Source organism: Antennarius striatus, chromosome 21 (assembly GCF_040054535.1).
Source record: "Antennarius striatus isolate MH-2024 chromosome 21, ASM4005453v1, whole genome shotgun sequence".
Lineage (NCBI taxonomy): Eukaryota > Metazoa > Chordata > Actinopteri > Lophiiformes > Antennariidae > Antennarius > Antennarius striatus.
The window spans coordinates 6,408,195-6,431,278 of NC_090796.1; the positions used below are offsets into that span (position 1 = coordinate 6,408,195).

The 23,084-nt window shown below is 41.7% G+C and overlaps 2 protein-coding genes across 2 annotated transcripts in view; both read right to left on the reverse strand.

Moving 5' to 3' along the window:
* snx29 (sorting nexin 29) overlaps window positions 1-17,910 on the reverse strand; it is a 111,855-nt gene extending 93,945 nt beyond the window's left edge. Inside the window, exons 1-13 of the mRNA XM_068306011.1 lie at window positions 17,554-17,910; window positions 15,543-15,607; window positions 13,770-13,822; window positions 13,116-13,240; window positions 11,638-11,818; window positions 11,325-11,395; window positions 10,372-10,632; window positions 9,690-10,089; window positions 9,176-9,288; window positions 8,818-8,920; window positions 8,558-8,640; window positions 4,910-4,973; window positions 4,119-4,247 (exon numbers count right to left, since the gene is read on the reverse strand). Coding sequence (XP_068162112.1) covers window positions 4,119-4,247; window positions 4,910-4,973; window positions 8,558-8,640; window positions 8,818-8,920; window positions 9,176-9,288; window positions 9,690-10,089; window positions 10,372-10,632; window positions 11,325-11,395; window positions 11,638-11,818; window positions 13,116-13,240; window positions 13,770-13,822; window positions 15,543-15,607; window positions 17,554-17,560 — 1,655 coding nt within the window. The 5' untranslated portion in view covers window positions 17,561-17,910. The remainder of the gene's footprint in view (window positions 1-4,118; window positions 4,248-4,909; window positions 4,974-8,557; window positions 8,641-8,817; window positions 8,921-9,175; window positions 9,289-9,689; window positions 10,090-10,371; window positions 10,633-11,324; window positions 11,396-11,637; window positions 11,819-13,115; window positions 13,241-13,769; window positions 13,823-15,542; window positions 15,608-17,553) is intronic.
* A 1,718-nt stretch (window positions 17,911-19,628) lies between these two features.
* Window positions 19,629-22,148, reverse strand: cox19 (cytochrome c oxidase assembly factor COX19). Its single transcript, XM_068305879.1, has 3 exons — window positions 22,002-22,148; window positions 20,306-20,417; window positions 19,629-20,198 (listed from the first exon to the last, which is right to left on the reverse strand). Exons 1-3 carry the CDS (start codon window positions 22,081-22,083, stop codon window positions 20,105-20,107), a joined length of 288 nt encoding a protein of 95 aa, XP_068161980.1. The 5' UTR covers window positions 22,084-22,148; the 3' UTR covers window positions 19,629-20,104.
* Window positions 22,149-23,084: the final 936 nt, after the last annotated feature.

The window sequence follows — 23,084 nt, forward strand, 5'->3', positions numbered from 1 at the left end:
TGAGGGACGGTAAAGTTTAAATGAAGTTTAGTCCTTGCTCGGCATCTCTGTTGCACCCTTTGTCCAGCTGATATTGGGCCAGGCCACGAGCCGCTTTCTCATTAAAGGAAAAGTCTGACCCAGAAATATTGAGTGGATGTCTGCTCAGAGGATAAGCCTATTAACTATATTAATTAATAAAACTGTTGAAGTCATCTTATCTTTCTCCATGAGAGACACAAGGGTGGTAGACGACTAGTGTTTGTGCACAAGAGGATTTATAAAAGTTTCTGAAACAGCGTGTGCCTCAGAGATAGCGAAGAGATTGGAACTGTGCATATAAAGGAGACAACAAAACAGTGTGCACTCGAGAGATAAAGAAATAAAGATAGAAATAAATATTCTGTCTTAAAATGCGGCTGTTAAGTTTGGGAGTGTGTTTTCAATAAAGTAAATATAGTCCTAGAAAGACAAGGGGGATGTTCTGTTGAAGGGAGGGGAAAGTATCTCAAGAAGAAAGCTGAAACTTAAAAACTACACAGGGTAATTGATTACGATGGGTTGACGCCCTGTGGTGATTATTTTATTCTGTCTCTCGTGTTTCCCCCCACCCATGTCTTTATCATCTCTTGCTCTGTAGTCGTCTTAATGTGCGGTAAACAGCTAAATTGGCTGCTCCTCAGGTACGATCCGGTTCCGTTTGGAGGTAGTAAATGAGAGGAACACGGATGCCTTCAGAGACTGGCAGCTAGGTCGCTGGGTAATGCTCCTGAGTGCAATTTGCAGCTCAGCTTCTTTGGGGGGGAAGAAAAAAAAATCCACAAACCTTCGAGGCATTCACACACACACACACACACACACACACACACACACACACAACACACTTCCAAAGGCTCGACGCTCAGCGTTCTCAAACACATACGTTTACATCCACACTCAGGCACAACAAGGCTATGGGGTGCAGAGCTAGGCTGTTAAAACTTCAGCGTTGAAGTGGAATTGCCCTCCTGGGTAGAGTGACATAATTGACTTCCCAAACAAAGGAAACAGCAAGCACACACACTCCCAACAAGTAAACTAGGCTAACTTCACAGAAGCTTTTTCAGCCACTACTCAGATCAGTCCGAGCAAACAGCCTGTAAGCTCTGACGGCGATGGAGAAGGCATCTGCTGCCATTTCTTCCATGTCTGTGCGCATGTGTGTCAATGAGTGCACGCGTTCTGTTTCCACCTGTCCCACGGCCCCCTCTCCTAGTGATGAGGTAGCACTTCCTGGCCCCAGCCCACTTGACTGGCCGCCTTCCCATCTTTCTGCTCTGCTCGTCGGAAAGACATCTTAAAAAGAGGACAAGAAAAAATGTTTTTTTGTTTGTGTGGGTGTGTGTGGCGTCCCCTGAGGGGTTAAATTTTAGGGCTAGACATTCAGAGTAAAACCATCTGGGTTTAAATTCTATTTTTAAAGCAACAGTTTCTTTATCAGCAGGGAAATTAATGAGAGGCGCTGTGAATATAACTGTAGATCGAACGTATGCATGAAGTCATGAAATGCATCATGTGGGACTTTGCGTTTCAAAAAAGGTTTCAAATCAAATTCAAAGAGCTGAAAATATTGAGGGAATAATTCATTAGATGACACAAGGTGCCTTGTAGATTATTCCTGTAAAATAAACTCTGTTAAGGTTTTGCTCAATAGGCCAGCATGTGGAATATTCCAATTCCTGCATTGTTAATATTGATTAATTAATACTGATCAGTGAAAAGGCAACTTTTTAAATATAATTACATTCAAAAAGTCAAAATTCTGTTGGTGGTCTTCTTATACATTCATAATATCTAACATAATTCTCAATCAGCAAATTCGTTCCTAAATTTCAAATTTCTCAAAATCAAATTCCCATATTATATTAAATTCAACACATTATTTTACCAAACTAATATTGTTAAATTTTGATTTACAATTTTTGATTTACTGGAGAAATAGAAACAAATAAATTCCAATTGTGTTAATTTCGCGGCTGTAAGAAAAATGACTGTTTAAAAGAAAGTGGTGATTATCGCTGTTGGTGGTGCATGAAGATCGGTATATGCGCAGTCAGGGTGAGGACGTGGGTTGCTACGTGTCAATATATGAGTAAGGGTCTCGCATCTTCACGTTATAATTAGGCGTGTGCGTGTGTGTGTGTGTGTGTATGAGGGTCCATATCTGAGTATAGTGTGTGAGTAAGTGGGTAAGAGAGCAACATCTCGTTTTAGCCCACTCCCCTCTGCTTGAGCCTACGTCAGCCGCAGTCTATCTATGGCAGCGCGCTCATCCTCTTCCGCCCCCGTACACACCCCGGCTCCCGGCGAACACATGCTCTTCCTGGGGCTTGGGTACTGCTCTACTATAAAAGTAGGACTACAAGGAGAGGCACTAAAATAAGCAGATGACTGGCGACGTCTTCCTCAAACAGATGGGTCATCTGGTGCTGAAGATATTCCACCGGAAATATGATTCTTGTCAAAGTAAAGGCAGGTTAAACAACAACAAAAGGTTCAATAATGCCTTTTCTTGTCCATTTAAACCTTATTTCGGACACCTAAATCAAACCTAGTGCAAGTAAATCCTGAAGGATTGTGGGCTACATAGCAATGGTTTGCCAGTAGCCTCTTTCACTGAATGATAGCGACAGCTTCCAGCCTTCATTCAGTGGCTAGCTGCTCCTTCAGTGGTATTTATAGCCGCTATTGATCGAGACAGATTTGGCCGGGAAGGAGAACCGGCAATTCAGAATTAGAGGCAAACTATAGGCCGTGTGTGTCTGAGTGTGAAGCAGCTGCGTTCGGTGGCGTCCTCATTCCTTGTACTTCCCTTTTCTAATAACTCTCCTGCCATCAAGAGTCTATTAAATCGTTTCGCGTGAACATGAAAATCATCAGATATTAAACAGTCAGTCTTGCCAGTTGCACTTGACAGCTGCACTGTGTGCACAAAATAAGTCCATGCACACTTAACCGGGGTCGATCGATCGATCCGAATTGGTGGCTTTACTTACTGTAGCAAGATATGATGTGAGCAAAGGCTCTCTCTGAAGACTCCTGATATTACGGCAGTCAATTGTACATGCAGAACTAATTTTGATCATTTTTGGGCCGACTTTAGGAGGTCACATGTTGGGGTTAAAAAAATGTGTGTGTGTGTGTGTGTGTGTGTGTGTGTGTGTGTGTGTGTGTGTGTGTGTGTGTGTGTGTGTGTGTGTGTGTGTGTTGTTAAGGAAAGAGAAGTAATGCTCCAAAAGAGTTTGAAATAACCGAGTATTTCCATTTTGCTGTAACTGCTTCCTCCAGTAGTTTTGACAATGAGCAATCCAGACGAGCAGATTTTAGCAGTGATAATTGAACAGATATGGTTCCATTTCCTCCACAGATTGAGATATGATGTATGAGGCAGCCTGGAAACAATGGCGAACAAATCAACTTTAATCCTAGGCTTAAAGGTCCTCGACAGTTTCTAAAACTTTTGCAAAACGTAGCCAGACAGAGTTTTCCTTTGGACTCATATACGCGTGGGACAAACAGACAGCTGGTAAGGTCTTGCATTGTTGAAACGTTTAAAAACGTGATGAGTCGACATCTGAAAATGTGCCCCGTAATTTCCGTGCTGCCTACAGTGACAAAAAGGAAAACCTTTGCAATATATTGAGAGAGGTAGACCCAAAATACTGTAATGTACATGACTGTAATGTAGATCCACAGAAGCACGAGGCAAACACGCGTCATTAGAGGAAGTCTGAACTGAAAAGTTTTCTTTTTAAATCACTGATTAATTTCATGATGATTTTGATAAAATAATTATTATAACCACAATCATTTCCAACTTCCAATTTATCCATTTTAAAAATCAACGGAAGCAATAAAATGAGTTATTTTCAGATTGTTCAGAGAAGCAGGAAGTGTTCAGATCAGATCTGAGGCGTGGAAAATAATGAATATGGCCGCTTTTTTGCGAGTGATCAAAATAGTTCAACATTTCACTAATGACAAATTCATCGGTTCTCATTATTTCCCAGAAGCAGAACGAAGTGCTTTGTTGTAGTTGTAGTCTGTCATAAAAGTGAGCATTTGGAGCGGCTCCACTGCCTCACGCTGCCAGTTCTCACCTGGCCAGCGCCTGGACCTTCGCCGTGTGTCTCTCCTCCAGCTCTGCTAGCTTCTTCTTCAGCAGGTCGGTCTCCAGCCTCAGACCTGCTGAGTGCTCCATCTCCCCATCCAGCAGGCTGCGCAGAGACCTGTCAATCACATCGGGCAGACATCACACGTCTGGAAATGCTGATGAATCTTTCACATTTAGACTCATTAAATGCTGAAACTGGTTATTTTCATAAAGAGGATGGAGTGAAAGTAATAGAAAACATCTTTAATTGCATAAATATCCTAAGGGGTTCTAACGTAACCCACATAATCATCAACACGCATCTGTGATTTATCAGGTGTCATTGAAAATTACACTTCATCAGGAAAATCAAAATACGGCTTGGCAGAAGATTCTTGTTTCTGATGAGTCACAGGTTTGAGTACAAACATGAAGCTGCAACATCAACTCTGAGGTTTTTTGGTCATCACGGCAGAAAACAATGCCGTTTACTCCAAGTTAGATTCTTTTATTGCAGCTGTTAAACATATAAATCACTGTTTCTGGTGACTTATTGCTAAAAACACAACGACAAAACAGTTTCCTGCCCCCAAGTCGGTAGAGGATGAAAAGAAAACAAGTCGGCACAATTTATACAGAAAGGTCACTCGATATCTCTTTCCAGACTGTGTGTTTGTAAGAGTGTGTGTGTGTGTGTGTGTGTGTGTGTGTGTGTGTGTGTGTGTGTGTGTGTGTGTGTGTGTGTGTGTGTGTTGAGTAGTTGCAAGCAGCAGATAAGAAGAAGATATCTGGACGTACGTGTTTTGCTCCTCCAGCTCGTCCTTCCTGTTCATCATAGCCACGATGGCCTGACGTAGCTCCACTGCAGAGGGGACAAAACACACTGATTCTTCTGCACTGAAGCCATTTCAGATGCACAGACACACACAGACACACACAGACGCACACAGACACACACAGACATGACAAGAAGCAAAAACTAATGATTTACAGTTTTCAAATGAAAGAATAACAGAATCGGGCTTGCAGGGCACACCTGCTGGATTAATACGGCGGTTTCCCCCATTTGTAAGTTGAACTGCTGCGATAAAGACAGGCTTGACTTTTTTTTCTGCTGACAAAGGTTATGCAGAATACTGTCTGACTCACAGAAAGCAGCTTTATTGCTCAGGTAAAACTATGGAGGAAGATACTGAACCCATACAAATATATGGGAGATACCATTTACACCATTTACATACCAATCAATCAGATATTAAACCGATCTCTGCCAGACAGTTTTGGCTCGACTACTTACTAAATGTGGACCACATAATTACAAGGTCTAGTCAGGTCAAAGCATCTGTCTCCTCACACAAGAAGGTGAACCGTTCCTCCAGTCCTTGTGTGACCTGACTGGTTGGTTCAGATGTTTGCTGTAAATAAATTATTCTGTCTTGTTGCTGCCACTTTTGAATTTCTTTGGTGTCGACAGCTACACAAAAGCAAAAATCAAGAAAAATCTCTAAATTCTTTATGCAAGACTAATTTCTGTAGCAAATTATATCGTGTGTTTCACCCAAGTTGTTTGAACGATTAAGAAGCTCCTTCAGAATCGTCTGCTGGCACTCTTTGGAGATCATCAGCACGCAAAATATTGAAATGTCAACAGGTAATAAATTAAACATACAAACATTGTATAGCTTTTTAAATGTGGGATTCATATGGAGTTAAATGGCGTTCACACGGTCACTATTCGTTTTCTTGGCGGAAAAGTAGCGTTCCCACACAAGTGGGGAAAGTGTCAGGAGAAGGAAACTTATGTGTCAGGAGTGGGAGGGATGTGGGTCATAAAAATGTAAATATGTCACTTTGGATAAGAGGAAAGTGTTATGGGCATTTTTGCTAATCTGTTCCAATATTTACTGAATCCAAAACTTTTTTTTTTTCGCAATGCAAGATGCTGAAACTTAAATCAGACACAAGCCACTCGAGTCTAAAAGCCGCTGTATCGTTTCCAGCCTGAAAGCATTTAAAGGCATCAGCTACAGCCAACGTCTGCTGGCAGTCAGCTGCTAGTTGATGCTAATCTCCACCCTGCTGTAACAATCTGGCAGATTTGGGCCAGGCATTGTGACGGCACGGTGACTCATCACCATAATTACGCTTCGAGGTGCGCACGAAGGTTTCAAAGCCCCCCCCCCTATAACTAGGCAGTTTCAAGGATTTCCAGAAATAAAACCCAAGAGTGACAAAGTTAATCTAGCCTTCCGCTGTCTGAGACCCTATTCACGTAACTAATGTAGGGTATCGATGAAGCTCCAGACATGCAGAGGTCTCATCTACCCCCGAGGCAAAAACCTGGTGGGGGAGCAGCAGGGAGGAGGAGGAGGAGAAAGAGTGTGATGAAGAACAGAACAGAGGAGAAACACAGAAGTCTATAGTCTCCACAATTCCGTTCTTCACATCAGCAGTCCAGAAATAAATTTGACCTTTAGTCCGACCACGCGTCCACAGCAGGTGCCACAGGGACTGCCCATTAGGGACTTCAGTGGAGCCAGACGCCCCTGGTCCACATGGGGGGCACATGGAGGAACCACACAATTGTGTATCTACATATATGCTATAACAATACAATATTAAATCCAAACAGGCTACAATGTGTAAAAGCAATCTTTTCTGGGGGAAAAAAACAAACGAGTCTTTGTTCAATTGTTCCAATAACGGATGATTCAGCGGCGTGCTAAGCCGTCTAATCCAGCTGCCTTGTGAATTATAGTCCATACCCTCCAATCAATGGACTGCTCCACATGCTGTCAGACACCGGTGGGACTTCGCTCTAACATCTACGTCTTAGTCACTCCTGTGACTCCTTCTTTTATCAACATGTTCAAAGTGCTCCAGTTTCACACCTGCGTACATTTGTGCACTCCTTTGAACTCACAAATATTTTTCAAATGAATAGTCTGGATGGGACTCACGGAGAGCCGAATTTGATTTCTCGTCTCTTATACGGGCTAAGCTTGAAAAACAATGGCTCCTACATTTCCCATGGGGCATCTCAACAATGATTTTCAATGGATCATCGGTGCCTACAAAAAATTATCGCTTTCAGGTGCAGAAGAACTTTAGATTGTATTTAAATAAGTAAATCATGTAGCAAGTTTTTTTTCTCAGTAGTTATCCAGAATCAAAAGTGTTTTTTTGGGGGGTAACAAGTACAGGCTGAGAGCAAAAGCAACAGACAGCAAGAGGAATGATACTCTTGTCGTCGGGGAAAAACTCTGTTACACCGGCCTGCTTTGGCTGAGTTCCATTGCGGTTCACTGAGCTGACAGTAGGTGTGGATGTTGCCTTTGTTGCGGTTGGCTTCTTCCTATTAGATTGCGGGATGTCTGGACTCTTTGATTCTGAAGAACTTGCACCAAAATCTGATGTTTCAGACACAGAGTTTCAGGGTTCTAACCAAAACCTTCTCCTTCAGCGGGGGGGTCTTCTCTTTTATATTCAACTAACTCAAAGATTTTTCTCCTCCTCTACAGCTGCTTTCCTCGTGACCCTGTGGTCTCTTCTGATCCAAGGCTAATAGATTCAACGACGGCTCAATCCCAGCACTTACAGACGACTCCACTCACCTCTCCTCTCTTACACCCCTCCTGCTAGGAGACAAGTAGCATCAATGTAAGCCCCTAAGAGACACCAACTCATAAGTGGGTCAAACACACATCAACACACAACTACAGAGCTTTTGGAATTTGAATTTTTTTTTTATGTACACCATAAATCACAGATCAGATCAGCTGATACCAGGCATTCAGACAATATTTATGTTCCACATCTTTTCCACAGCGAGTGTAAAAGACACGTACAGTACGTGTTTACTGTAGTGTGGGTTCATTGGATCAACACTGCCACCTGGTGGACACAGCTGGACAATGTCTCGGCACAGGACTTAACTAGGCAATAATATCACTTAAACTGTAAAGACAAACTGGATGGTTGAGATATACAAACGTGTGAGTTTAATATAATTTGCAACAGAAGATAGCTGTGGGAGATTTCCAGACTACGGCCTGGAAGGATGTTCACATGACTCTTTATCAGCACGACATTAAACTGTTTCCTGAAAAAAATCTCAAGAACTGGTGTAAGCAAATGCGAAGACAAACTGAATTTAAATCATCTGAACGTTTGAGTAAATTTATCTGTGGCAGAAACAAATGTTTTGATCCAGTGACACTTGTGCTCCACTTCACTCTGAACAATGTACCTGTTTCTGTGTGTTCGTGTGGCTGACCACTAACTGGAGGGCTAAATGAACGCAGTCGCACAAATAATCTAATTTCAAACATCTCTGAAACAATTTTATATTCACATGATGCTTAAAAAGATTGAATTAAATTTTTTGAGGTTTTGTAGCTCTAAACTACTGGAGTTAAGCGCCATGTGTGGAGGAGTGATACCCACCCACTGTCATGGACTCTGGTAAACCTGATGTCTGAAGCACACTGGAGAGTGGAGCGGTGTGTGTCGGTGGACTGGACTCCATACTGAAAGAGACGGAGGAAAGAGATGCGTATCTGTAATTCATGAAATCTGAGGCTCCAGCACAAAACAACAAATTGCCTCGACTGTCGATTTACTTCCAAGATTTAAACATAATGACTTGCACAAAATTGAAAATAATTAATGTTGTTACACTAGTTGTTCCTGACACTATAGCTTACCTGAATGTTAACAGCGATGCGCCGCTCTCGCAGTTCCCCACAAGTCCTGTTGACTCACACTGAGCAGGAAACGCAGATGTCTCCTCCACAGAGCTCACTGAGACTAAATGGAAGTGAAAGTGAAAAGTGATGGTGCAGCCGAAGGCAGGAAAGCACTAAGAATTCCTCTGATGGAAGTGGTCGCTGCACTGAAGCAACAATACCCACAAAAAACACGCCCTGATCAACCAGACCCCCCCCACAAACCATCTATTCCCAAATCATATGAACACCAAACACAAGCAGATAACTGAGTGCATCAGGATGTGTTTTATACATCTATTTTCCTAACAGGTGCAGTATTCAGTGTCTTCAGTACCTGTCTGAGGGTCAGTAGGGTTCACAGGAATGAGGATGTCTGAGCTGCTGTGGACGGTCATCACCTGTAGGGGACTCCATGACGACACGCTGGACAGGCTGCCGACCACCACCCTAAACGACACACCTCAGTCAGGAACACGCTTGGGGAGACGTACATAGGAAGCCGTACACAACTGGAGCACCGATGTTTGAAACACACTTTGATTAATACCTGTTCAAAAAGATTTGCTGCTCATATTATATTATTAATGAGAAGATTAACAGATTATTCACAATAGATGTTGCAGATAATCCTATGAGAGAATAAGTCAGAACGTAATGAAAATTGAGATTGTGTCATATCACTTCCCTCAGAAGAAGTTGATGTCTGGATCTTAAGGATCACTTTCAGCAGCCCATAATATGCCGATTTAAAAGTAAGAAAAATATACATGCACATTAATAACTGTAATGTTTTAAACACCCGGTGAACAAATGCAAAATAAAGTGAACCTATTTTGTGTGTGACTCACTGATCAGAGCTGATCGGCTCCTCCTCCTGGGCTTGTGCCCTTGGTTTGTACATTTCCTCATCCTCCTCTTCCTCGTTGTCTATACTCTTACTGTCAGGAAGAGGTGGAGTGGCAGGAGGCGGGGTACGGGAGTGATGAGGCGAGCCTACCCAGCTGACGACGGTCGGCTCAGCTATACCGTTCTGCGCCGGCAGCTCAGAGAAGACCGGCTCCAGAGGATCAATGCCTTCCTCCACGCTGCTTTGAGCAGGAGCGGTGTGGCTCTTCCTCAGCGCACTCATTTTTTGAGAGCATTCCTCTCCCTCCTCCTCATCCTCCACCCCCCCGTCCAGGTCATCATCAAAGGAAATGATGTTGGTGATTTTCTTTTTCCTCCGGCGCTCTTTTCTCAGCCCCGAGTCTGGGTAGGAAGAAAAAAAAAAAAAAAGTCAAACTCAACCTGAAACTTCCCTCAGTCAAGGCTAGTTTCCTCAAATGTTCATATGGGCCACATCAGCCCCTTCACTATGTTCCATTTGAGTTTGTAAATGTTGATTTTGAATGGACAGAAAGACTGATGGTGCGTTAGCGAGTATTTTACTTGATACCACATGCAAAAACTTTAGTATAATAAAGAAAAACAGCTTCAACAAAACAAACAATGTTTTTTGGTGACTTTTGTTATTATTTTGTTGTTTCATACCAGCGGAGGTGCTGCGTGGCAGGACGGGCAGTGGGTCCGAGGCTCCATCGGCTCTGGGGGTAAAGCCCGGCACCACGGCTGTAGCGGTGCTGATCTCTCTCAGCAGGCTGCTGACGCCTTGAGTCGACTCCTTCCACAGGCTGCCGATGCCCTGCGTGGACTCCTTGAGGAGGTGGGACACAGACGGGCCCCCTCCTCGAGTCACGCCACCGTTGAGGTCGCTGTTGTCGATGTTGATGGCAAACAATATGGAGTTCAGACCTGATGAACAACGTAAAGAGGGAGGGAGAGCATTTATTACAGATCAGTAGCTGAGAGAAGTGTGTGTGTGTGTGTGTGTGTGTGTGTGTGTGTGTGTGTGTGTGTGTGTGTTCATCTGAGCTGGACTCAACAGTTCACGAACACCATCTTTACAGTATTTTCCGCACTATAAGGCGCAGCTAAATGCCTTTAACTTTCTCAAAAACCGATAGTGCGCCTTATAGTCCAGTGCGCCTTATAGTCCAGTGCTCCTTACTGTATAGTGCAGAAAATACTGTAAATCTAATTGCAAAATTATCCAGTCATGCTACACGAGTGAAGGGGAAACAATGCACACTGAAGATGGATTTTAAAAAAAGAGACACCACCTTGCTTCTCCTACATCCTAAACCAACAAGCTGGTCAAACACTATGAAAAATCTAATCATCCTTGCTTCGTCATGCTGTTATTATCATGTTAATGTTTCATAATGTGAAAAAAAAACATGCGAACGCATGCACACTTTGTCTGCTTTAGCATGCTGGCATGCAGCATGAAAAGTCTGCATAACATTCAACATAAAGCAAACAGGTATTTCCTCTTGATGTCATTTAGCCACTCATTATATATTATATTAGACAGATCCATGTCCCTGCTACACTAGTGTATAGTTTAAGTCCTGATATTAGCAAACATTCCAACACAAACCCACCTGCAGCCATGGTGGGGAGCATACTGGCTCTCTCTTCATCCAGAGTAAAAGCCCAGTCTTCATAATAGGTTCTAGAAAACAGAGAGGTGGGTAAACATTGAATAAAATTGAATGGAAAGTATGCATACCTGATGTGATACCAGCTTTACAGAGCTAAATGGTGCAGGTGAATATTTTCAGGAATGTTGGGAAAACTAATGAAAAGGACGTGTGAAAAGGTAAAAATTTGATTTCCTTAAAATACATTTTTAAAAATTCAAGCATAGACCACACATACACACACACACACACACACACACACACTCCCACTGACCCCAGGCGTTTGCGGTCAGCCAGCAGGGTTTGCAGGTAGCGCTCCAGCGAGTGCTCATTGAGGGCACAGCGCAGCCAGGCCCGACCCCGGCCCAGCTCTGAGGAGATCTGTCGCAGGGAGTAGAAACGCTGGAGTTCATGGCGGTTCAGGTGCTCCTTCACGTAGAACCAGAACGTCAGCTCTAGAGGCAGGGGTTTTGGGGTTTTTTTGGGGTGGGGTGGGGGGTTTGAAGAGAGAAGTTGAAAGAGATACAAGGAACAGAGAGGGTAGGAGGAAGGTAGAGGAGGAGAATCAGTAATTGTTCATGTGTGAAGAACTGGTGCTCGAATATTTTCAGTAAGTCTGTGAGGAGGTGGTAAAAACAGGTTCTCATTAACAAGCATCCACACCTGCGTTCACACAGCTCTATCCAGGCTTCCTGTCACCTCTCCGTACTTTGCATTCACCTCTAATCTCACCACCTAACCAAACGACTCTGAACAGGGTAAACGTATGTGCGTATCGAACCTTCTCGTTAATATTTTAGCATACGATTAGCATATAACCTCAAAACAATGTGATAAAAATTACGGATACTATTTCTGGCTCCGTCAGAGGACTCGGATTAATTAGGGAGTTGCAAATCCCCAAGTTCACCAACAATCCTTTCTGCTAACCGACTGTGAAATACAGGAAAATGTCAAATATGCTAATGATTACAACGTGATCTCCATTTCAGAAGTCATGCATTTCTTTCCCTGTCTGGTACAAATAGTCATGAGGTTCCTAAATTTGACACCATGGAAACAGTTTGCTCTAATGTAAAACTAATGTGTCTCGACCAGCAGAGAGGCCTTCATGCGTTTCATTGTCTCAATGAGGAACCAGTGAGCAGTAATGGACAAACTGCTGGAAAAGTTAGTTGAAGTAATGAGCTAATGGACGAAGTAACCTTGAAATATGAATAAAGAGGGGTCCCAAATACCCATCTCCTTATAGCTATATAATTATTTTTTAATTATAGGCTGCATTAAATAATCAAACTCGTCTTGTATTTATGTGGCTGCATAAAAACATGAAGTGGAAGCATCAAAAATATCTTCTCCTTATTTGCGCCAGCTCTCATTTCGCTGCTACATTCCCTGCAGCTCAGCGTGCCACAGGCTGTTTGGGATTTTTGAGAACTTGACTGAAATTTAAAATTAAAACTTCTGTGGGTTTTCGCGATGCTTGAACACACAACCTGCATTCATAATGACAGCACTTTTTAGGAGTGCTAAACCACAGCAGGTGTGCAGCCCACCGCAGACAGAGAAAGAGGTTTGAAGGCAGGGAAGCGGGGGAAACTCATTTGCTTAAACTAAACCCATGTCTGGTTCAGTTATGTGGTTTGGTAGTTTAGCTGCATTTCCATACCAACCCCCTCTTCATAAGTACGATCTACCTCACCTTACCTTATCAGCCTGGAACATTCAGTTACTGCCGGTTCATCGCCTTACCTCCTTCGGTCTTGCTGCTGAAGCCTGCAGCCTGCTTGAGAGCGGCGGCGGTGAGGGCCAGGCCTCGGCTCTTCCTCAGGCCGTGCTGCAGCACGGCTTCAAACTGGGCACACAGACAGATCACCCTGCAGAGAGGAAGACATACTCGTATTGTTGAAACAACCTTGTTGTTGTTTTTTTATTTGTATCAAACACTTCAAACTCAGGCTGCAGCCAAGAAATACATCAATGTTCAAAAACTAGACCTACCACCGAGAAATTGAGTTTCAGCAACAGAAGCTGTGACAAGTTTGACAGAATATTTATTTTGGACAGCGTTATAATCTGATTCACCCATCGTACTTTTTTTGAATGCCAATAACATTATTAAACAACACATTTTTACTGCTTAAATATGATGGGAAATAATGTAAAGCTCATAGAGTGAAAGAAAAAGTTGTATGTAAAATCAAATGTAACTTTCAGTCATGAAGAAAGTCAAGCACATTGCCAGACCCTGCAGACGAGAGGCTGAGGGTGAGATAAGCACATACTAGAGCTAAAGCACCTCGGCATCAAGTGGCCTGGAAGTACACACACACACACACACACACACACACACACCTCTGGGCGCTAAATAAACAGATTAAAGTAAAGAAAGTCAGGGTTTCATACCTGCTGTCGGAATCTGTGGCAATCTCCTTCCTGCCTCCAAAGCGGATTTGGCACTGCGAAGATGTGAAGGGAACAATGATAACTGCCTCCAGCACACAATGAACACATTTCTAAGGCTTCAGCAGTTTAAAACTCAGGCAGTCGCTGAATAGAAAGCAAGTTGAATGTACTGATGGTGAACGGTTTGAGAAGTGTGAGGAATACGAGACACTCAGCAGGCCGCTGTTTGACCAGGAGCTGGGAAGTCTGAAGGCTGATTACAACCAGGTAAGTAGAGCTGAATAGAAACACAAGCAGACCAGTGGATCCATAATGAACGCCGATCTCCAATCCTAACTTGAATAAAAAAAACCCATAATGCTTTATAACTAATGAGACACACAAAAGTGGGAACTTCTATGAGGAAACTCTGCCGTCTGAAGCTACAAACCCATTGCCACTCTCTCTGATGCTGCACATGAACTTCCTTCTTTCACTTTCTCTGGTGTCAGAAAGAGCATCAGATCAAAACATCTGTCAAATAAACTCTCAGATGAATATCACTCAAAAACAGAAACAGTTTCTACCCAATGCAGTTGAAATTCCTTCAGCAACCAGCCTGTAAATGTAAGTGAAGCTCGCGGTGCAGATTTTAAGCTTTTTTGCCCAAACGGATGATGCTACACATATAAAATGTATTTTTTCTTCTATTTTTCATAATGATGAACAACATACAGGTATATGTCACTTAAAATTAACTTTACTGTCCCTTCAATTGTGTCAATAGATCCACACAAGTCTATTTTTAGATCTTTTTGTGAAATGTTCCACACGCCTTCTGTGTGGAAAAAGCGGTGGTAAAACACTGCACAACACGACCCATTTAGGCCCTGAATGAACAGATCCCGATCATAAATTTCATAAACAAGACATATTGGCAATTTAACAGTGTATTTGTTTAACAAACAGGAGCCTCAGCAGCGTGTGGAGGAACCACACACGACAGTCTGGCATCTCCTCCTCATGCTGGTCACCAGCCTGGTCACACACTGCTGCAGGACGGCATCCTGTTCTCCAACCACCATTTTTTGTAAGCTAGCCAACGTGGTTGTGTCGGTCACTCTGGCACGAACAAGCGTTCACTGGATCTGAGGTCTGGATTGCTGGCAGGAAATTCCATCCTCTCCACTCCGAAATTTTGGAGGTAGTCTCGGATAAACCTCACTCTGTGGGGGCGGGTATTGTCATCTTGGAGGATGAAGTTTAGTCCCAGACTGTGAAGGTATGGAATTGTCGCTGGTTACAGAATCTCATCTCTATACCTCTCTGCACTGAGATGACCTCCAATGATGTTGAGCCTTATTTTTCCGGTGAGGGAGATGCCCCGCAGCGTCACGCTGACTCCACCAAAAGACTGGAGACTGACTGTGTGCAGCCTGTTCCAGATTTGTCACATTTTTTTTTATGGGTGCAACCCAGATACTACCTCTGCTGCTCACCCCACAAAGTTCCTCTCAAGTGTGGCACCATTTAAAAGGGGAATAAACTGGCTTTCCAAAGATATAAGGTTTATTTCCAAGAAATGACTTGCCAAACAAATGTCCTAACGTTTGGTGTTATGTTTACATCCCCATGCCTTCGACTTCACTTGAATCAAAAGCCTTAAGGCCCATCAGACTTCAAGATGTAATGGACAGACAAATTGCACTCATGATCTTGCAGCTGGATGATCCATAGTCAGGTCTGAAACTATGTTGTCTCTGACATTAAAAAAACAATTATCACCCAACTCACCTGTTTGACAGCATCTAGCAGCCTCTCCAGGAGGTGCTGTCTCTTGGTATCACTCTGCTGAGTGCCTGAACACACAAGGAAAAGGAAGTACAGTAAATGACTGTGCTTGACCCAATTAATTATGTTTGTCAGGGAGGACAGAAAGGAACTTGACCACTGCAAAAAAGTCATGGGCCAAAGCAATCAACACGAAGACAGCTTTAGATTTTGACCTTAAGAGGCATTCCAAATGATTCCAAATGGTGGGAGTCATGTGATGAACATCAATCTATGAAAAGACTGTTGCTTTAACATGAAATGACAAACTGGGGAAACTGAACAGCCTTGGCAGACGTTTGTGATCTGAGTGCTGCCAGTTTGGATAATTATTCAATGAAGGGGGGGGGGGTACACTCAGGGGTGTAAAGACAACTGAGTTTAACAGGTTAGAAAAGGACAATGAGCCCAAAGTTCAAGGCAGATCTCCGGCAAAATAGTTTAACAACATGGAAACACAGAGCTGCACAGACCTGGACGAGGCTTTTTGTAATTTCACATTAAAATCATTTATTAACCACTCACAACAGTGACTGTAAACTTTTCATGATAATATTTATGACTAATGAAAATTCCCATTTGAAGATATTTTACAAACGGATTCCTGATAAACTGGAAAGTAAAGTTATGGATTGAGCTTGTGTGCTCTGAAGAATACAAACTGTATGCACCTTGTACTCTTTACCACCTACATGCTTTCGGCTTTTGGTGCAGAATCGCTGATGACAGCACAGCTATACCCACTTTGTGTTATGTTTTTATATCTGCTCCTCCTTTTCTGCTTGTTTTATACAGCTAACAATCCACAAACACAACACTGATTCAACATTATCAATCTCTTGCTATTTATTTACAATAAAAATTATCATTATTGATGAATAAAATGTATTTAACTAAATTACTGAGGTGCTTTCCACATATCCTTCATTCCTGGACATTGTAACAATTCTTAAGAGCTTTCCACAGAGTAGGCGTCATGTTAAATATAAACAGGGGGCAAAACAAATATTATCTTACTAACCAGCTCCTCCTGACTAACACAGGCAGCATAAGTCAAAAGGTGCAAGGACTGGGTCAGGTATGGAAACGTGTATGAAGCCCAAAGCCAAAATCTTTGGTTTACAAAAAAAATAATAAAAGCACTTGATAACTGATTCACAATCTAAACACATTACCTCTGATTGGAGTTTTAAAATTTATAAAGAAAACTCATACAAACTAATTAATCTGAAAGGTAATGCATGTTTCTGGTAGCACTGTGCACAGCTTCTTCAGCGTGAAGCATTTTTACACATCTCCATTGAATGACAGTAAATTTTATTTCTCGGTCAAATAAAACAAAACATGAATGGTTGAAACCACACTTTTGCAAAGGATGCTGTGCTTTAATTTGTCTCTGGATTTTTATGAAAGCTGGTAGAAAGGTTTAGCACCAAGAAACATTACATTTTGTCATTATGGGGACAAAATGTAATGGGAGGCTAAAGTTTTTACTGTTTTCTGATATATTAAGAATCAAAAGAGTGACTGATGTCCTCTGTAGATGAAATGACAGTGAAAATAATCCAAAACTGAATCCGAAATCTCAACCCGTTCACACTGATGTTTAGATTAGACACACAAAGTTTTCACCTCTGTCTCCACCCCACTGGACCAGATGCGTGGGTTGCAGCGCCCACACGTGTTTGGGAAGTGTCAAAATGTATTTGATTGCTGTTAAATTAGCTTTTATTTTCCTTGAAATAAAAGCTGAACATGACTTTTCTATTTCACCAGGATTTGAAAAGGCAGACAGGGTGAAGAGGATGTTGTGTTGGACATTGTTACAGCGGAAGGAGCTGCACTGCAGTTAATCAGTCAGCAGAATTCCTCGTGTTCGTGGATGACAGCCTGATTCCAGCGGCTGACACATGGACGGATCCCCACTCGTGTCAGGTTTGACATTTGGGGTGTGTGTTGGTCAGACGACACTCACCGTTCATCCTGACAGCGGGACTCCGGTAGCGTTGACAGCCGGGCTAGACGCTTCCCCACCGGCGTGATTCATTCCGTTCTGCGGTCGAGGAGCGGAGGCTAGCAAAGCACCAGCTTCATGCTGCCTCCGAGGCCGAGCTGGACCCACCCAACCGCGGCGTGACAACTGATGCTCGCCCGGTGAACACAGGCCTGCCGAGGGGAAGCTAAAGTCTAATGTCAGACTTCATAAACTTCACCAAACGCACGCCGGAGTTTGACGCAGAGCTATGACGTCACAAGTCTACCCAGCGTACAGCGTTGTTGAGAGAAATGAAGAGTTTTCTGTTCGGAGCTCGTGCAAAAGCGAAATAGGAAAAGCTACTGACTGAGCGGTGTTTGGGTCACATGACCAAACACACAGCTGTCATATGATAGGGTAGCGCTAGTGGGAGTTGTAGTCTTTAGTATCTTATGGAACTACAAACGAGTAATTGTCATAGTTAGATATAAAAAATATATATATTTTAACCCCTGAATATCTGTACTGCATCACACGGAATGGACGATTAAAGGTCATTAACAAAATTTAAAATCACTCCACGAACTGATGAAGACGTGTGGAAACACGTCAATTGGGACTGAATGAACGGTTCAAAACAGCAATGTACCAAAATAAAAGAATCTAAATATGACATTTAATGCATGAATTTGGTTTATAACGTAATGTAATGAGATGTTGTTGATTCTGTGGAATTTAGCAAGCCAAATGGCTTCTACCCATCAACCCGTTTTTCCTTTTTTGGATGTTGTTGATGTTTCAAATGTGATAGTGAAGTCTGTTGTAATATCATGTCCGGGGGGGGGGGTAATTAAATAAAAAATAAAAATATATTGATGTCAAGTGTTTTCAGACCCTTCTGAGATTCTTTAATCCTTTTGCACTACTATAATGTTGAGGAGGTATAGGCTTGCCAGAAAGGTAGAATTGCAGGAAAACAGTCCCTGTATTGCAGGAAAGGCCTCCATCACTGCTCCTGCTATCAAACCATGTAAACAGAACATATAAAATTACAGTAACCACTTTTGGATAAGTGGTTCTCTTTGTGCTCTGAAATCTTCATCCACACAATCAAAATGTTCACCTGGGCCCTGCTAAATGAACTTTGATTAATTCCTGCTATGAGCAGAGAAACCTTGCATTTCCGCACTGTAAAATACATGCATTCATGTAAAAAAAAATGGATCAACTCTGTGACCCCCGTTTTACTTTCCTATGTGTTTGGGTGTAGTGATTAGGAACACAAAGTCTGCTGCAAAGCTAATCATGAGCAAACAACAAGGACAAAGTTGAAAATGTCTGAGATCTGGCACTAAGTGGCCCAGTGTTATAACTGCTTAAATGATGCACTTTTCATCTCCCTGAGAGTTTACTAGAACATATTTAAAGCTGCCTGACGTTAAATGGACAATGACTCCAATAATCATGAATAATGTGAAATCCATTGCACTGATGAATCCACAGAGAATTATTTCTTCAGAATTGCTTGTTTATGTACCTTGATGCACCTGATTGGTGGTTGTCATTGATGTAAGACCTGCTGTGGTCATTGTTTTTGTGGAGTCCCACACTCTTTGCACAGGTGAATGTTAAACCTTTGTTTTCCAAACAGGTGCCTTGAAACACATTTCTGAATATGGGGATTATAATGTGCTGGATTACTGCAACTTTAAATACAGACAGTTACCACTTTGTTATATATTTATTTGCTAATTCTACATTTTTTTGTCACTGGTTTACATCATTACAGCGTTAACACTGTGAAGCTGAAGCAGTGCGTCAACCCACAAGTAAAATGGCTGAGAAGGAGATTTGAAAAGCTCCATAAAATAAGTTAGGAAAAGGTAGAAATTTGAAAAACTTAAGACCATCTTGCATGTAACTTATTACATCTTGTGAAATCATACAATAACAGACCTAGCATGCACACAGCACAAATGTGGTAAATAAAACCTTTTCCAACATTCTCTTCCACAGAGAAGCAAATGTTGCTACTGACTTTTCAGGCCTCACACAGATGACACACCATAACCATCTGTGAGCAGAAATCTTTACTTTTATACATTTATAAAAATATTACAAAAACAAAAATGATTGTTTTATATTTTTTGAAACATTTCAAAATAAGGCTGACTATAGTAATTAAAATAAAACTTTTGACAAAGTCTTATTGATGCAGTCTAAAGCTCTACAGCATCTTCCTCTCAGTCCTTCACAAAATACGTGTTTAGTGTCGATCTTCCAGAAGGTAAGAATGAATTTGGAAGTACCCACACATTTTAAATATTAAATATAAATTTGCATACCAAATTACATTTACATTCTCAACTTTTTCATATGAAGACAAAGGATTAATACATTTTTGCCCTGTAACCACAGGCCATTAAGCCTTTATGCCCAAGCGTCACACAGTAGCCTTTTGTCCTATTAACAATAAAGTGTTTGACGTGATAAGTTCACTTTAACACCACCCATGCATCTCTTAAATAGCAGTTGTGGTGGTGTAACGGAATCACAATTTGGCATTTTCCTCTGCTGGTCTGGGAGGAGGATCCATCAGGTCCTTGAATCCCAGTTTCTCGAGAGGCTCCTGAGTCATCAGCTGACTGGAAACACAAAATAGTAAGGAAATTATCCAACTCCTGTGAAAATTATCATTTTTGACCGTACACTAACAATATTTACGGTATAAATTATTCGGGAAGTTTCTTACTGCTGCATGCGGCATTCCAGATATTCCTTGGACTGCAGGCGGCATTTGGAGCTGTTAAAACTGTTGTTTTTCAGGCACGTCATGAAAATCTCCTTGAAAGCTTTACACTCACCTGTAAAAATAACCAGACACTTTCATTGTGATGGTCCAGCCATGAAGGTTTTTGCATGCAGGTATGTCACAGCTGATCAAGCAGTCATTTGACATCATTCCTTAAAATGCTTGAAAATTCAAAAGGCTACTTTTACTTTTACATCCTGACTGATAATTCCCTTTGCATACAATAGTTATTTTTTCAACAGGCTGCAGCTGAAATCTGATTGACTCTGACGTGAGTCTGACGTGTCCCTGTCCTATCACCTGTCTCAAACACATCTTGTATTTACAGTGACTCTACAATTCCTCCTCATGTGGGAGGAACGTGTTAAAGTGACATGAGACAAGACACGCTGAGGTGTGTGGTGTTTCCATTTCCAACTACAGCTTCACAATCAGTCGCTCTCCCACCTGGCAGTTCGTGTTACCATGTGAAAGTGTTTATTTTCTGCTGTCACTGAGCTTTGTTAGTTATCACCAGGCAGTTCAGTACTGTCACTAACTGGCTAAATTTTCAACACTTAAACTGTAGCTCCCAATATGAAAGACTCGCCTTATTTGTGATTGAAAAGAATGATTCTCTGCATGACCTCAACATTTCATCAATAATAAGGCAGGAATTGTGAGAAAAAAAAGTCTGTATTTAAGCAGTTAAAATAAGTAATGAACATGCTAACATTTTTCACATTAAATGTATTTGTAAAGGTGCTACTGGGGATAAGTTTTCAACAGATCTCGGCAGCAACCCATGCAACCGACATATGTAAAATCATGGGATGGGTAATAATGAATATTAAAACTCTAACTTTCTATTTTAAAGTCCTCATGCTCATATGGCCCTCATGCTTTTCTGTAGTGAGAAAGAACTGTCAGAGAAAGCGCAGAATCCAATTTCTTCTTCTTCTCCTTTCAGCTTTTCCCTTCAGGGGTCGCCACAGTGAATCAGTTGCCTCCATCTAATCCTGTCTTCTGCATCCTCTTCTCTCACACCAACTACCTTCATGTCCTCTTTCACTACATCCATAAACCTCCTCTTTGGTCTTCCTCTAGGCCTCCTGCCTGGCAGTTCAAAACTCATCATCCTTCTACCAATATATTCACTATCTCTCCTCTGGACATGTCCAAACCATCTCAGTCTGGCCTCTCTGACTTTATCTCCAACACCTCTAACATGTGCTGTCCCTCTGATGTACTCATTCCTGATCCTATCCATCCTGGTCACTCCCAGAGAGAACCTCAGCATCTTCATCTCTGAATCCAATTTATTCATGATAAATTAATGGTAAACAACTTTCCCTGACGGAACCTCCTTAAGGGGATCAAGAAAGTTCTACTTTACTCTCTACTCTACTTATTACCGTGAATTGAAAGTCGAACTAATATGTAAGTGGCACATACTTTGGTATTTGCTATACTAAAAGGAAACTACTCGCAGCAAAATGTAATACTGTAATGAACAATAATCTCCCGAGTGAACAAAAGACGAGCAGGTAATGCTGTACGATAGCAAAATGAGTTATTAATCTGTAACAAATTGATTTGATAAAGTGTTTAAACAACTTTGATTCTGGAACAAAGGCGTCTCTCTGTCTGATCTTACCGAAATGATCCAGAGGAAACGCTCCTTTATCAGGAGCCCGGGGCGTAAAAGTCTTCGACCCAAAGTTCATAGCAGTAGACATCCTTTACTAGTGCGAAAGAGACGACTTTTAACAAGCTACGACCCTGGTATTCTCTACTACATGAAATTCTGTTGTCGCGGAATACTGACGTCATTATTGTGGGTCGCCAAGGCGGTCAGACATGAGGGGTTGAGCGTCGATAATATTTTCGATTACGTTTTAAAACATAACAAAAATTTTGTGAACTCGCAAACTCCGATTTATCTATAACCAAAGTAAAGAGACAAATTTATTGTGGAAAAAAATACGTGATAAAATAAATTTCAATTATCGGTATATGATGTCCAAACGTAAGTATTACCATCTCATGTTTGTATTTCAGATTTTTATTTTGGAACAATGATTCTTTTCCTGCTTCACCAGAGGGTGCCAAAAAAGGAAAGTCCAGTACCCTAACTAGAATTAGAAGCAAGATCGCTAAATCCACATTTTATTTTAGTTTTTCTGAGGAATATTTATTATCTCTTTACAATAACTAAATCACATTAGAATAGTTTGAATATATGCAGAACTCACAACTGTTATACAATGAAAAATGCGTTTTTTATTGACACCTACATTTTTCCAAAACAATTCAACCCTAAATAAGTGTCTACTGCTTTAGAGACGCTCTAGCTTTTACAACCTCTAATATTCCATAATAGTTCTGGTGTTCGTTGGGGTGACTGCTTTCCCCCATTCTGAAAAAAATATTTTACATGCATTAAAGAATGGAGAGCAGTAGGATCTTTTGGGATGCTTTGCTGCTTCAGTCAGGAAGATTTATTATAACGGGGGAAATATGATTTTGGTCTCTATTACAAAACTCTGAAGGAGAATGTTGGGTCATCAGTCTGTGTTTTCGAATTCAGACCTGGATCATTTAACAAGTTACTTATGCTAATTAGTCCAACTCTGCTCCGTTTCGTTAAGAGTTTGGTGGCATTTATTGCTGCTGAAAGTCACACATCTAATCAAAACATCAAAGGATTTAATGCCTTCACTCTGATGAAATGTCTAGG

Coding starts and splice junctions, on each gene's coding strand:
- cox19 (XM_068305879.1), bottom strand. CDS start 22,083: ATGTCTACTGCTATGAACTTTGGGTCGAAGACTTTTACGCCCCGGGCT. Junction 20,418..22,001: donor GTTTCCTCTGGATCATTTCG/GTAAGATCAGAC, acceptor TTATTTTTACAG/GTGAGTGTAAAGCTTTCAAG. Junction 20,199..20,305: donor CTGGAATGCCGCATGCAGCA/GTAAGAAACTTC, acceptor TTGTGTTTCCAG/TCAGCTGATGACTCAGGAGC.